The 15,176-nt window shown below is 39.0% G+C and overlaps 3 protein-coding genes across 4 annotated transcripts; 2 read left to right on the plus strand and 1 right to left on the minus strand.

The window, feature by feature from the left end:
• Window positions 1-5,859: 5,859 nt before the first annotated feature.
• On the plus strand, window positions 5,860-6,980 carry LOC122013720. Its single transcript, XM_042569952.1, has 2 exons — window positions 5,860-6,083; window positions 6,522-6,980. Exons 1-2 carry the CDS (start codon window positions 5,996-5,998, stop codon window positions 6,701-6,703), a joined length of 270 nt encoding a protein of 89 aa, XP_042425886.1. The 5' UTR covers window positions 5,860-5,995; the 3' UTR covers window positions 6,704-6,980.
• A 2,157-nt stretch (window positions 6,981-9,137) lies between these two features.
• On the minus strand, window positions 9,138-11,215 carry LOC122015239 (amino acid transporter AVT6E-like). The gene is made up of 2 exons (XM_042572019.1): window positions 9,533-11,215; window positions 9,138-9,434 (listed from the first exon to the last, which is right to left on the minus strand). Exon 1 carries the CDS (start codon window positions 11,016-11,018, stop codon window positions 9,603-9,605), a length of 1,416 nt encoding a protein of 471 aa, XP_042427953.1. The 5' UTR covers window positions 11,019-11,215; the 3' UTR covers window positions 9,138-9,434; window positions 9,533-9,602.
• A 123-nt stretch (window positions 11,216-11,338) lies between these two features.
• Window positions 11,339-14,714, plus strand: LOC122015240. Of its 2 annotated transcripts, none has more exons than XM_042572021.1 (3): window positions 11,339-11,758; window positions 12,472-12,548; window positions 13,939-14,714. In XM_042572021.1, the coding sequence occupies exons 1-3, from the start codon at window positions 11,561-11,563 to the stop codon at window positions 14,489-14,491; spliced, it is 828 nt and encodes a 275-aa protein (XP_042427955.1). In that variant the 5' UTR covers window positions 11,339-11,560; the 3' UTR covers window positions 14,492-14,714. The 2 variants fall into 2 exon arrangements, with proteins under 2 accessions (XP_042427955.1, XP_042427954.1); XM_042572020.1 differs by having other exon boundaries at window positions 11,342-11,758; window positions 12,472-12,572.
• Window positions 14,715-15,176: the final 462 nt, after the last annotated feature.

Consider the following 15,176-nt stretch of genomic DNA (forward strand, 5'->3'; position numbering starts at 1 on the left):
TGATGAGATGTCGTCCCAAGTAGCCTTTAGAGTTTTATACTTGTTTTGCTTGGGGATCTTCCCTTTTTCCTTTTTGAATTCTGGGCAGTCCTCTTTTATGTGTCCTTCCTTTTGACATTGGTAGCACTGAACCCTTCTTTTATTTCTTGGATTTTTCCTCTTCTGCATTTCTTTAAATTTGTTAGATCTAAAGAATTTTCTAAATTTCCTTACCATGTAAGCTTCTTGTTCTTCTTCTGAGTCTGACTCGGGTTCATCCTTTTTGGTTGCATTTAGACATTTAGTGTCATAATTTGGCTTGACTCTATTGTTGTACCTGCACATCTGGTTTCATGTAATTCTAAAGTAGAAAAGAGTTATTCTATGGTACTTACTTCCAGTCCTTTGAGATGTAGTAGGCGTCAATTATCGAGGTCCATTATGGAGTCCTGGGAAAGGTATTGAGTGCGTAGCGTATCAAGTCCCGGTTGGTTACCGTTTCACCGAGGTTTTCGAATCCGGTGATTAGTTCTTTGACCTTTGCGTGTAGATTGGCTACCTTCTCACCTCTTTCCAGACGTATACTTGTCAGTTTGTTCCGAAGTATGTCTCGTCTTGTGAGCTTGGCTTCGGATGTGCCTTCGTGAAGTTCTAGGAATTTTTCCCTGAGTTCTTTGGCCGACGAGTAGCTCCCGATGCGGTCGACTTCTTGAGGTGACAACACACTCAGCAAGTGATATTCCACTCTGTTATTTGCTACGGAATCATTTTGTTCTTTCTTCATCCAAAGACTCTCCTCATTCTCCTCTCCATTTTGATTCATAGGAACTACAAAATCATACTTGATTATTAAACGAATCTCAAAGTCAGTTTTTAGAAATACCTTCATTCGACGTTTCCAGTGTGCGAATTCTCCCTCGAATTTTGGTAGAACGATACTTGGTCCAGCCATTGGTTTCTTTGCTTCGGTTGGTGGTTAGTCCTTCTGAAGCGTCCTCGCTCTGATACCACTTGTTGGTCCCTTGGAGGTCAGCAAGAGGGGAGGGCTGAATTATCTTGCACAAACAAACTCAATCCTTTCTCGACTTATAACTTAATTAAGAACACTTGTAATAAAAGTTAAGAGACTAATTAAATAGACAGAGACACAAGGAAAATGAAGCACACTTTATGAAGATCTCCTTCGAGCAGAGTAGCCTTTTATAACGTTAACAACTCACAATCAATAGTAGAACAAAGAGAAAGGAATTACACGTTGTTATCTGAACTACTGAAATCATATCTATATTTATAACACTGTTCCGGGCGCTTGGAAGGGTTCCGGACGCCTGGAGTGGGATAGAATTCTATCCCCGATGCATCGGTTAATGTACACGTCGAATATGATAAAAGTTGAGTTCCAGGCCCTCGGACCACCAAAGTCAACAATGTTGACTTTTTTGGTCCGAACCCTCTGCTCCGGTTTTGCTTGCCTCAATCCGGGTCTTCCGCTCCGGCTTCGCTTGCTTGGGTGATTTCGGCCATCCGGAATAGGGCTCACCCGAACTCAATTTTCGACCTTCTCCTCGAGCAGCCTTCCTTCCCGGCTTCTCGTCCCTCGAACGTCGCGTACGTTCTTCTCGTCCATCGATGTACTCTTCCGCGGCACCTCGTCCCTCGGACGCACTGAGCCCGTCAGCTCTCTCCCGTGCCGTCCTTCTCGCTAGCCACGTCTTCCGCTCGACTTCCTGTGCTCCTAAGCTCCTGCACACTTAGACACAGGGATTAAACCAAACAGGATCTACCCTAACTTGATTGATCACATCAAAACAACCACGGAGTCCAACACTTCTTGGTGACTCTCTTTGACTTCTTAGAAGTCTTAGTCACATTAGTTTTTCCAAAAGTACTCCTAGAGTTAACTTCCCTTATATTTTTAACTTGACCACTAGATCTAAGGTTGGTTCCATAGCTATATAGAATCCTATGATAAGATGTCACATCCTTTTTAGCCTTAGGTTTGTACCCCAAACCTCTACGACTATTAGATGACCCTTGTTGTCCTAGACCTAGGTTATGATTCTTGGACCCTTGTATTTCATTTGTGATTTTTCTAAGGGTCCTCTCCATTTTATCAAATCTTGATCTCAAGACTTGATTTTCTTTCCACAACTCCTCAACCTTAGTTTTTTCACTAAAGACTTGATTTTTCCTTTTCTTAGGCATATACTTAAAACCCTTAGAATTATTACCTAATTGGTTTTCTACCCTCCTAACCCTAGGTTGAGTTGTTTTAGCATGATAAGCCACATGTTTTTCTTTAATTCTATCATGCCTTCTATTTTCATGATAAATAGCATTAAAATGATATAAACTAGACCTAACATGCTTTTTATCATGTGTCAAAGGAATTGGTTCAACAAACGATACCTTGAGTTTCCTTTTAGAAGCTCCCCCTTGACTTGAGCTATCTCCTTTAATTTTGACCGGTTTCTTCCCCTTAGGACATTGACTCCGATAATATCCTCTTTGGTTACACAAGAAGCATACTATGTGCTCTTTGCTCTTATTTGTCACGGGGGTGATCTCTTTGGACCTCTCCTTGCCCTTAGGTGTCACTTGACCTTTTTTTTTTTTTTTTTTTTATCAATTTTGGACACTTGCTCTTATAGTATCCTCTTTTCCTACACTCAAAGCAAATAATGTGATTTTTATTATTTAAACTTTAAATTGTTATACCTTTGCTTGTAGGGGTGACATATGATCCTCCATTTAATTTTTCTTGATTTGTAGAGGTGGCACCATCTTCTTCTTTATTTGACCCGAAAGTAGAAGCCTCTTCTTTCTCTGGTGTCAATGAATGACGCTCTCCCTCAATCCTAAAGGTGGAGGTCTCTTCATCTTCATCCTCTTGTACATGAAATAAAGAATATGCTCTCTCTTTGCTCTTTTAGTTGCACTCCTTTGAGGATGAAGCTTCTTGGACTTCTTCTTCGAAAATTGAGTATCTCTCAACTTCGGAGTCCTCTTCCTCTTATTCTTGCTCCAATGAATCGCCCTCTTTAGATTTCTCTTAGTTTGGTGCAATGGAGGGTTCTTCATGAAGTTTGGCCAATTTGCTCCATAGTTCATTTGTATCCTTGTATTCTCCAATTTTGTAAATGATTGTGCTTAGCAATAGACTAACCAATAATTTGGTTACCTTGTCATTTGCCTTGCACCTTTGAATTTTCTCCTTGCTCCATTTGCTTTTCTTGAGAATTTTTCCCTTTGAATCTTTTGGAGCTTCAAAGTCTTCCATTAAAACAAACCATTGCTCTATCTCCATCATGAAGAAATTTTTGATTCTTGATTTCCAAGAATCGAAGCTTGTCATTGTGAATGGTGGAGGCACCCTTGTATCGTATCCAAGTCCATCTTGGAACTCCATTTGAAGTTGAGCTCTTTGGAAGTCTTTGACTTTGATGATCTTGCTCCAACTTCTTCTCCCTCTATCTTGTTTCCCTTTCCGGCGATGATTCCGGTGAAGAGCGACCTTGCTCTGATACCACTTGTTAGGGTCATTAATGCTAGAGGGGGGGATGAATAACTCGTTACGCTTCGGTTGCTTGTTTTGATGATGTTGTTGCAGCGGAAAATACTCAAGTAACTCTCACAATGTTAACACAAGGGATTTACTTGGTATCCACCTCAAGAAGAGGTGACTAATCTAAGAATCCACAGACGACATACTCTCCACTATGAAAAATACTCCTTCTTGGTAACTACCGGAGGTAGAAAAACCTTGTACAAGACTCACACAACAAGATATAACACACGCAAGATGGAAATACAAGTATACAAAATAAAAACCTCTCCTTGCTTGACCTTGTTGTTGAAGAACGCCTCTTGAACCTTGGAAGTTCAACAACACTTGCCCCCAAGAGCTTCCAAGAACTGGCGGTGAATCTCGGAGAAGATCGCGTGAGCTGGAGAAGAAGAGTTGTTGCGTTTGAACGCTTCGTCGCCTTTATATATGTGCTTCTAGGGCTTCCAATTGATTGGGGCTCCTCCCAATCGATTGTCATGTCAGATCTCAGCTATCTCGGCTGTCCAAAATTTGCTTCCTGCGCAACGGTCGTATCTCAATCGATTGGGGAGACTTGAATCGATCGACTGATCGATTTAGAGCGCCTCTGTGCTCTTTGCAGGAAAAGCCTGAATCGATCGGCTGATCAATTCAGCTTTCTCGCATTACACACGATTTTCAGCCCCCAATCGATCGGCTGATCGATTGGCGGTGCCCAATCAATCGGTTGATCGATTGGGGAGGTTTCTGTGTGTGCGATATAAGCTCCTAATGGATCGACTTATCAATTGGGCTGCCATTTGTCGCAACACTATGCTCAATCGATCAACTGAACAATTGAGCTTGGTCTAATTTGATCACTCGATCAAATTGACCAACCCTAGCTTGCCTAAGTCAAGTCTAGGGCTCTCAAACCCAACATCTGGTCAACCGTGACCTGTTGGGACTCCTCGTGCCTAGCATCTGGTCAACTTTGACCTGCTGGGACTCCTCATGTCTAGCATCCAGTCAACCTTGACCTGCTAGGACTTCTTCACCAAGTATCCGGTCAACCCTTTGACCTATTTGATTCTTCTTCACATTAGACCGGTCAAACTTTGACCAAAAGGGATTTGCTCCAACAATCTCCCCAATCGGATGATTGCTCCTGCAATCTCCATATTCTTTTTTTTTTTTTAAATTGGCAAGCAAAAATCTATTCCTTTTTTAAAATATTATTTTAAAAGTCAAAACTTCATTTAAAAGCATACTAGCAAATTTTAAAAATAATTAGACATATAATTTGTCATATAATCATCCAAATTATTCGAAGAACGTTATTTTAAGTTGTAATTTTTACTAGAGATTTTTTAGAGTGACAAATTAAATCTCCAATGTTATTTTACAACATAATTTAGATTATCAAATATACCTAAAAAATCTTATCATAACTCTTCCTCTCACTAATTCGCTAGCTAGTATTTTTCTATTTAAAAAATAAATAAGTTTTGAATCATTAAAAAAAATGTTTCTTTTGGCATACTGATTTTATATTAGAAATTTTAATATATCTTGCTCTTATTATTTTCATATTTGGAAAAATGAACAAGTGTTTACGCCTAAAATAATAATAAAAAAATAAAGATAAATTTACCTCTTTTTTTTTTTTTTTTTTGCTATAGCAAAGATATTTGGTATAGAAAGGAAAAAAGAACACACTTTTTAAGAAAAATAAAATATGATATATTATTTAAATGAATTGGATGATTTATTGGGAGGAAATTAACTCCTTTCCTCGTATCTTTCTTAATTTTTGGATGATTTATTAATTTTTACCTTAAAAAAGACTCTCAATTTATTTTTACTAAACCTTTTCTATAAAAACCTTATTGCTTTATTTATTTAAAAAAAACATTATTTTTTTCTAACCAAAAACTCCCACATTATAATTTTATAATTTTTTCAAGTAGAAGTTTTACCACTATAAAGTATTTTACTTATTTGAAAGCGCAATTTGGAAATCAAAAAAATACTAGGGCAAATTTAGGAAAAAAAACAGATACCCTTTAAGGTGTTAGATGCAAATTTCCTTTTTTTTTAAGGAGAAAATTAAAATGAGGAAAGTACAATAATAAATAATAATAAATAGTAAGAGAAAGAGTTATCAATGAAAAACGCGGGACATCTCATTGCAAGTGTGAACACATGCGAAATGACATTGACTTTTACTTTTTCCATTATTTTAGAATATCCTCCAAATTTATGAACGTATCATTTTTGACCTTCTTTTCTTTTTTTTAATAATATTAATAATTGCCCCTATAAATACAACAAACACCACTGATACATGAGCGTCGAAAAGGGAGGGGAGGCCATTCGCTTGAATTGGGTGTGACAATAAAGCAGAGGAAGAGAAGAGAAGAGAATCGCAGTGGTAAGAAGGAGAAGGAGAAGAAGAAGCAGAAGAAGAAGACGTTGAATCGCAATAAGATGGCATGGTGGAATAAGAAAGTCATGTGCCCGGTGAAGCGGGCATGGATTGCGATAGCCGCCGGCCGGGCCAAGCCACCGGAGCACGGTAATCCCATGCTTCTTGCTTGTTGAGATCTGTTTTGATGAATACTTTTAAATTTGAATGTTGTTTTCTTCTTTTGATTGCCATCACTCTTTTTGGTTCCACTACTTCATGCTTTTTGAGATTGTGGAGCATTTCTTATTGGTGTATGATAAACTCTCCTTTTTTTAAAAAAAAGGGATAAATTTGTGTTTTTTTATTTATTAATGGATGCCAATTTCATTGCTTCAACTTCATTTGGTCAAAGATTTAGGAGAATTCCTCAATTTTTTTTGTTCTTTTTTATTTATTTATTTGTTGAATTAATAGTTGAATATGTTCTTCGTTTGGTAAGGATTTAAGCTCTTTGGAAGGTGCTAAATACTTTTGTTATTATTATTGTTGTTGTTGATTTTGGCATGGGAATATACTGAAAAAATTAGAATGTTGAATTTTGTGTAGACGACGGGATTAGTAAACTCCATGATGAAGTTCAAACATGTCAATACGAGGATGTGCAAGTGATGTGGGAGATGCTAAATAGGTCAAAGATGGAGATGCCGCGGAGAGACAAATCGCCTAAGAGACACAGTTGGAGGTTGCCTTGCTCGTCGAGGCGAACATCCTCTTGCGATTCTATGTAACATCATCATCATCTTCATTGTCATCGTCAGCAAAAGCATGAGCACGAGAAGCAAAAATTTTGCTATTGGTCCTAGCATTTTTGATGCATGAATAAGGTCCTAAAACCTTATATGTAGATGTACATATTGTAGTCGAGAACCTCTCCCCTAATAAGGTGGCGGAAGAAGTGTTCGAAGTAGTGATCTTATTGAGATCACGAAATCTATTTCGATGTGGAAGTAGAGTTTAATCAACTCATTTATCGTTTTCGAACTATATAACTTACCTTAATGATGATTATGGAAGCATAAAAACTATTGAAATTGGAAGTATCGACCCCTAACTATATCGATCTGGGTAAGCTTTTTCTTAGTTACATTGCATGGAGGACTTCGACAAAAGACTCAGGGATGACTTTCTTTGCCTCCTTTGTAAGCTCTTCAAGTTGCTACGAAAGCTAAGAATTGGTCGTTTTCCAATTCGGTGGATCGCTACTCGCTGGTCACCAACGGAGCTCGTTTCTCTAGTACAGCTACACGATCTTCTCCAAACTCACCCCCTCCTCTTGACATCGCTACAAGACCTTCGGCTGCTCGCTAGACTCAACTACACTTTCTACCTTAACTATGAGGGTGCTCTCCCCTCCATCCTTCAGTTGTTCAACTGGTCATCTCCACTGCTTCCCTATGAAATGCAGGAGCAGCTTGCTTTGTTACTCAAAGTAGCTAGTTTATCGCGGGTTCCTTTCGGGTAGGCAGCCTCCTCATTAGGTCTCCTCTTAGGATGTTGGCTTCGATGGTGCACCTTGGGTAGTCAGAGATCTCTGTCTAAGTTACTAGTGGACGAACAGTCGTCAACTTCCCATCAAAGTCATGACAATTGAATTTTGAGCACACAACAGAAAGGAAAACAAAAGGTCGAACTACTTTCAACATATGGCGAAAAGATATCAAAGCTCAACGCATACTCTGAAATGAATCGAAAAGACAATACCACTCTTAACTTCCTCTTAAAAGGCATTAGCAAATGAACAAAAGGCATTAAGGGTGGATGTTTAGTGAAAAATAAAAAATTAAGATCAATGTATAGTACAAACATCAGTATTTCTTCTGATGGATTGCTGTGTTCAACAGGTTGAAACAATGATGCAGAAAGGTTCAGCAGTAGATAATCTCAAGTCCAGAGGGATCAGGTAGTTTCGAAGGTAAATGACTAAACCGTATCTAGTCGAGGAAGATTTTCTAGCTGAACAACATTAGTAATGGAGATCTTTAATGAAAACGACAAGGCTACTATGACCTTGCCCAATTTCTAGCTCTTCATTGGTAAAGTTATCTTTCTCTATTCTGGTAAAGAATCATATTAACTGTCTTTTTCGTTGATCTTTTCGATTCTTATACACATTCAGAGAATCATGGACGAACAATTCCAGCTTTCACTTAGTTTTTTGTTGCTTTGGAGTTGCTAGTAGCTTCTGCTCCATAGGTTTCACAAAAGATGAACAGATCACCTATTTTCTTCCTAATTGCATCCTCATGGTCATGAAGGATGGATGAGCTCTGAGCAGCTCCAAATGCAACCATTTCAGTGCTGAGCCATGACCGACTATGCCAATCTAACTTTGGCTCTAGTCGAATAATTCAGGATCGAACATGGACCTAGCTGATTTCAATTAACACTTAACACTTAATAACCTTCCTTTCTCACCTACCATGGGGTTGATTTCGCTCAGTACAAACCGAAATGAATGTTTATCTATGAAACAAGTTTCTTGGTGCCTACTTTGTTTTAATTTAGGTCCTTGGGCAGAACGATATGTTTCATCATAGGAGATTTGATACCATGGTCAGTTCTATGAAAAGTGGCATTTGAAAAAACTTGTAAGAATAGCGAATGAAGGACGAACTTGACTGATATAGCAGTAAAAGGATAGGTCTGGCTCATCAGATCACTAGAAACTAGAAAAAAATTCGCGGGAGACACTCAGGAAAAAAAAAAGAAAAAGGAAGCTAGAAAAGGATAGGTCTGGCTCTTTTTGTCGTACAAATGCTTAAGCTTGTTGATGATAAATGACTTCAAGTGGTGTCCCCATATCTTACGCTTGAATCTAAAGCGAGCAAAACAACCCATAGACTAATCCTAATTCAACCTTGTAAGTAGATACAGTTGTATTCAAGTAGTCAACCAAATATGAGGTTAAATGCAGAAACATTAACTTCGAAGTATGATAACTATCGTTAATGTCATATAGATGTTTCCCATTTCAGATACAAATGAACATCTATCATCGTATGGTTCTCAAACTACCAACTTTTTCTGCTGATTTGGCTGACCTACCACAAACAACATAGTTCATAACTGAAAAAGAAACAACAAAGAATCTAAAGTAATAAGGTATCTGGACAAATTTCTTGATTTAGATGTCAAAATTATTGGTTATATAGCATCCACATGTTAACAACAGGGGAAAGAAGAGCCACAAAGTTATGAGATTAAGGTAAATGTTAGGTGTACATAACTCTATGCATAAATCTTAGGAGCAAGACAGACTCAGCAAGGTTAACACTGAATCGAAAATAAAATACCTCAATCAGCACAACTAAACATGTTTATTCCTCAATGAATGGAATGCTTGAAATGATTCTTATCTATACACACTAATGCATTTTGCTTATGTACCTGTCTCTACCAAATCTGGTGGTGCATATCTTCTCTTTAGCAAACAACGTCTTATGCTCCTGCTAATCAAGCCTGTGTATGGCAGAAGACACAAGACAAAAACTCATATTTTCTCCGCTAAAAACAATTTTTGTTTTAATCTTTGATCATAAACCATATAAATTATCTACCAATTTGGTGGTGTTGCTGAAGAATTTGCCACTACAAATTTGTGTTACTATAGCTGACATGAAACATGAATCAGTCAGATGAGTTCTGGAGGCTATAGATATTTCCAACAAGTCCTAAAATGCCGGCGATTACTGCCAAAACTAACATCAACCATGATATGTACTTCTCTCTTAGCTTTAAATTCTTTTCTTGTTTATCTAATCTCAATGCAATCAGAGCTGGAAATATAAACCCCAATGACATCCCTGTTGTAGCACCTGTGAACTTGAAAGCTACCCAGATACTTGGTATCATAGTCGAGCCAAGATAAATAACGATAAGTAGAACAGCAGTCAAAGCAAACATCCTTTTCCTACTCCCAGCAGATGATGTTGTGAACACAAGAGAATCTACTGTCTGTCTGAGTGAAAAATGAATGACAGGAAAAACAAGGATTAGATGAAGAACATATCCAATCCTCACTACATAATTTAAGATCGAACTGAACTGAATGCCAAGATCCTCATCGAAATTTGTCAACACATCCGGTTCGGTATCATCTCCAAATAACAGATACCCTGATATGGCAGTTGAAGCATAGACCACAACACACAAAATGGTGGTAATCCTACTGACCATATACATTTTCTTTGGTGTTCTTCCCTTGAGCTCATTGTAGATTGGCTGAATATTAAAATGGCAAACATACGCATTGGTCATGATTGGAACGACCACGAGAAGATCCAAAATTGCAGCTTTTGATCGAAAATCCGGCCACATCCTCGGAGTGGTTATCCGGCCTTCAACGAGCTTAACCAATGCAATGATGCACGACACAATCACGAAAACGACAGCAAGAGCTACGGATGCACCTGAAGTGAGGCTAAGCGAATCAATCTTTTCCAAAGCACAAAGAGGAGCCAAGAAGACGAGCAGGACCACCAGGATGACCAGTTTCCGTTGATCCCAATCGACGTTTCCGAACAACTGGTCGAGGACGCCGACGTGCTTGGCGGAGCCCGACATCACGTCCCCAATAATTATCAAATAGACGACGAGGACACCGGCGTTGTTGACGATGATGCAGATCTCGGACACGATCTTGAAAGGGCGACCGAGGGCGGAGAGGACGATGCCCCCGTATGAAGGCGATTTGCGAAGGACAGCGAAGCGGATGAGGAGCTCAATGCTGATCTCGGATAGGACGCCCATGAAGACGATGGAGAGGAAGCCGGGGAGGAGGCCGAGGACCTTCATGGCGGCCGGGAGAGCCATTATCCCGGCTCCAATCACCGAGGTGGTGAGGTTGAAGACAGCACCGGGAATGCCGGATCCAGCAGCGGCAGTGACGGCGAAACCATCTCCTGCGCCGATGAGGGGAAGGTCGTCGGCGAACTCCTCCTCCAAAAGATCCTTCTTTGGAGGCTGCTGTAATTGATTTAGGGATCCGGATTGGAGCTCGACTGAGGAAGAAATCGGAAGGGCAGAGTATGCGCTGTTCTTCATAATTCGAGTAGAGAAACTTGAGATGGCGATGAAGAACTCGAATCTGAAGCAAAAAAGATCGAAGCTTTGGTTCGATGCTGCGATGGATCGATGAGAGAAACCGATAGATCTCAAGGATTTTCCCTTGAACACGAACGCGTCAACGTTTGATATCGTACGACTTAGTCAAAGAATTTTAAGAGAACATTAATCCCTTAATCTTCGTAGATCAATTTAATGATATGGTTATTTAAGATAAAAAAAATTATTTAATTATTTTTGAAAATATCTTTTTCTGTATCTTATGGAAAATATAAGAAGCAGAAGGGGTAAAATGAGAAAAAGCGACTGCATTTGATGGCGATGCGAGAACCAACCCGGCCGGTGTGAGGCTGCGGCAGTGCCACCCATCGCCGGCGAGAACCACGCTTGGAGTTGGAGGCGAATCAGGTGATCAGCGACAGTGATGCGATTTTGCAGCAGTTGCTCGCCGGGCGACGAGATCGATAGAGCCGTTTCTTTTCCTTTTCGTCCCAAGTGCGCTCTGCCCGTCCCCTTTCTAGATGCCGAGAAGTCATTGTGAGATGGGAGAAGAAAGAGCGGCCGATGGCGGGCCCGGCTCTGTAGAGTCGACTGCAGCGAGCTCTACCTGCTCGGCTTCTGCGGCGGCGGCGTCGCCGGGCGGGGGCAAGAGGGGGAGAGACCCCGACGACGAGGTCTACCTCGACAACTTCCATTTGCACAAGCGTTATCTCAGCGAGGTAGAACCCTAAAATTTCTTCTTCTTCTTTTCCTTTTTCTTTACTTGTGTCTTGTTTTCGTCAGATTCAAGAATTCTGCTTTCTTCTCTTTCGAAATGTCGAATATTTGGAAAACGATTGACCTTTGTGCCTTTCGACCACTCACTAGGCACTTCATGACCAAAAGATTGTGCAATATGTGAGCTTTTCGATGCTTGGATTTCTCCCTGATCTTCATTAACCATCCTCGGAAATCATCCTGAATAGAGAATGCCAACCTAAATTCTCTCTTGCCATGGTTTCCTACTGTATTTTCTGCAAGAAAAGATAAAAATGAAGCATAGTTACACAGTTTCAGCAGATAGCCCCTGCATTTCTGTGATTGCAAAAGAAGTACTGTATGGTTCACACTGCCAAAAATTAGTAATGGATACCATCACGAATTGCCTATGCCAGATCATGGGGAAGCAGGTTTGATTTTAATGTACATAAATCCACCCGATGACTGTACTTGATCTGCAAAGACTAAATAATGTCTTAAAATCTTCCCTGAGCAGCATTCTTTTCCATTGAGAATATTGATTACTAGTTAGCAATCTGTTTTGTTTCTCTCCCACTGTTGTAGTTATTTTCTTCTTGTATTAATACCGTCCTATATAAGATTTCTCTCCTAGTTCAATTACAAATTAAGGATTTAACTATTCATGCTTACTCCTACCTTCTTGAAATTTCAGATAATGGCTTCCAGCCTTAATGGGTTATCAGTCGGGGACTCCCTTGCTGCTGACAATCTTGTGGAATCCCCTGCAAGGTCTGAAAGTGTTTCTTACCTCAGGTACTCTTCTTATTTTCAGCAAACATGAGATGTTCCTTGGATGACTAGTCCTATCGACATATTTTGCCTTTACTTTCTTTTTTCCTTTTAAGAAGCTAAAGTTCCTATTTCCAATGCCAAATGATTGGAAGCAAAGTTTAAAGAGTTGATCACAAAATGATACATAGTTTCTTAGGCCAATTAGTTTCCAACATCATGGATTGTTGAGAGACGCACAAATGTTACTTGGTAATTGTCTGACTATTGCCTTCACATGTGGAAGATAGTTACATCTCTGAAAGACATTTAGATGGTGCAATCACCAAGTTGGTTTGGAGATTTTCCACAAGGGACATGAGATCCAGAATGCCAGATTAGGCACACTTTTGTTTGAATGAAGCCAATCTTCTGATAACACTGCTTCATGTTATATTATTGATCTTCCTGTGAAATCGGAACCAGCTGCAATTTTGGTCGTATGATCACTGTGAAAGAAATGTTGTGTGGGATGGGATGCCTTCTTTGTTACCTTGATTAGCATGCTTGGCCTCTGGTTTCTAACTTTATGCACATCTTCGAAGATTTCAGCTTCAAATTTTGTTCAAAACATGAATGAGGTCAAATTTTTTATTTGGCTCCTCCATAATAAGCTCCTAATTGTTGGTTGTTTGGGGCCACTGACATATGGTGCCTTTATAAGACATTTATTTTATTTCATAGTTAAGTTTGGTTCCAGCTAACATGACACTGGAATGTCATACTTTGGAAGAAAAACCATAGAACCTTACTTTGGTATAATATCTAATATGGAATTGTTTGCGTAACTATATCAACGGATTTATGACTGATGCTCAAATTGTGGCCTTGGTGAAATTATTCAGGCGATATTCTGGATTGATTAATTTTGATAAAGAATACAGTAGAAAAATGTTGATGTCAAAAAGCTAACAAATTTACTTAATGGAAAGACAACAAGTTTTTTGCCTGTAAGATACTTGTTTAGGGGATTCAATCACCATGGTAGAAGCAATATCTTTATGATTTTGTCTTGTGCTCTTTTGAAACTTTGTGATCCCTTTCAGTGTCCAATTTAGCTCATTTAACAAAGTTATTTGAATCTGAATGAGACAATCAGTAATCTCGCGATATGTTAGCCTTACTAAGGTTGTCTTGCAAAAGAAAATTGCTATATCTGATAAGTTGCATAGTAATAGGATATAATTTAAAATGTTCAATTTGTCATGGAAATTTTGGTTATTGTTGCGAGATCACTTATCTCGTGCATCTTACTAGAGTTGCCTTAAACAAAAGGAAAAGGTTATCTCTTTTTCCCATTTCGGACATTTTTTGGAAGTAAAGTTAATCGTTTTTTTCCGTCTTTGGTCAGGGATGAGATTGCCTTACAGTACTCCCCCATGTCTGAAGACTTGGATGACTGCCGTTACTGCGAGAACCCATCGGGTAGCACAATTCCTCAGTCTGATGCGATGAGCACTCCCACTAGTCCAGTCTCACCACATAGGTATCAAAATCCATTTACTACCATAACTACGGCCGTCCAATACCCGTTGAATACATACCACACTGTTGCTCCTGCGTGCTCCCATCCACGCCAACGTGGATCCGATTCTGAAGGCAGGTTCCCTTCGTCGCCAAATGACATGTGCCACACAACAGACTTGCGACGAGCTGCACTTTTAAGGTCAGTGCAGATGAGAACGCAACCGCATTGTCAAGCAGTGTACGAGTTATCATTCAATAGCAGTCAGGAGAACATGCAGAGTACCGACGAAGGTGAAGACCGCTCTTTCTCCTGCGAAAAAGGCCTGGATGATGAGGAGGCAGGATATCAAAGCACAGAGAATGAAGTAGAATATATCGAAGATTACTCCTCGTTGGAACATGTTACAGATTCCAAGCTAGCTCCAAAACAGGATTGAGGTTGTGAAAAGAGATATATATCTCTTAACTGCTAATTCTCAGGATATTCCTCCACTTTTTTTTTTTTCTTTTCATGAACTGTTGAGGGTTGAGGCAGCATTTTGATGGTAAAATGAATCTTGAACCCCTTGATTGCACTTTATAACACAACTCTATGGTCACATCTGAATTGTCTTCAGAGCATGAGAATGCTAATAAATATTATTATGGTTTTAGTGGGCATTTCATGTGTATTTGTATTTGATTTTTTTTTTTTTTGAGGTCATAAAAAATGGTCTTTAGTTATAATCTTAGTATAGAAAATGTAATATCTCCCATTATTAGAGATTGTTGTGGTTGAATTATAACATATATATATATATAGTAGTTTTGGACATGTGCCAATGCAGGTTGCCTTATAAGTGTGGTGCAATGATAAAACACTCCTTTCAAAATTAATTGTCTTACAAGAGGAAAATCATCTCCTTTCAAAATTAATAGGATGAAATTTGAACATGGAAAATCATCCACTTTCAAAATTAATTGGATGAAATTTGAAAATCTAGATTATACAAACAAAATTGAGCAATAGGTGCCTTGGTTCAATTAAAAAAATTCTTATTATTTGATCATTTATTTACTATTTTGATTTTTCTCCAAATAATGGAGAAAAACATTGTAACTATTTTTTATTTTTTTGTCTCC

Source organism: Zingiber officinale, chromosome 8B (genome assembly GCF_018446385.1).
Source record: "Zingiber officinale cultivar Zhangliang chromosome 8B, Zo_v1.1, whole genome shotgun sequence".
Taxonomy (NCBI): domain Eukaryota; kingdom Viridiplantae; phylum Streptophyta; class Magnoliopsida; order Zingiberales; family Zingiberaceae; genus Zingiber; species Zingiber officinale.

What these genes read in the sequence shown, in the direction of transcription:
- LOC122013720 (XM_042569952.1), top strand. Translation starts at nt 5,996, where the DNA reads ATGGCATGGTGGAATAAGAAAGTCATGTGCCCGGTGAAGCGGGCATGG. An exon ending in GGCCAAGCCACCGGAGCACG is followed by an intron (nt 6,084 to 6,521) that starts GTAATCCCATGC and finishes AATTTTGTGTAG; the next exon opens with ACGACGGGATTAGTAAACTC.
- LOC122015239 (XM_042572019.1), bottom strand. Translation starts at nt 11,018, where the DNA reads ATGAAGAACAGCGCATACTCTGCCCTTCCGATTTCTTCCTCAGTCGAG.
- LOC122015240 (XM_042572020.1), top strand. Translation starts at nt 11,561, where the DNA reads ATGCCGAGAAGTCATTGTGAGATGGGAGAAGAAAGAGCGGCCGATGGC. An exon ending in ACAAGCGTTATCTCAGCGAG is followed by an intron (nt 11,759 to 12,471) that starts GTAGAACCCTAA and finishes TTGAAATTTCAG; the next exon opens with ATAATGGCTTCCAGCCTTAA. An exon ending in GAAAGTGTTTCTTACCTCAG is followed by an intron (nt 12,573 to 13,938) that starts GTACTCTTCTTA and finishes GTCTTTGGTCAG; the next exon opens with GGATGAGATTGCCTTACAGT.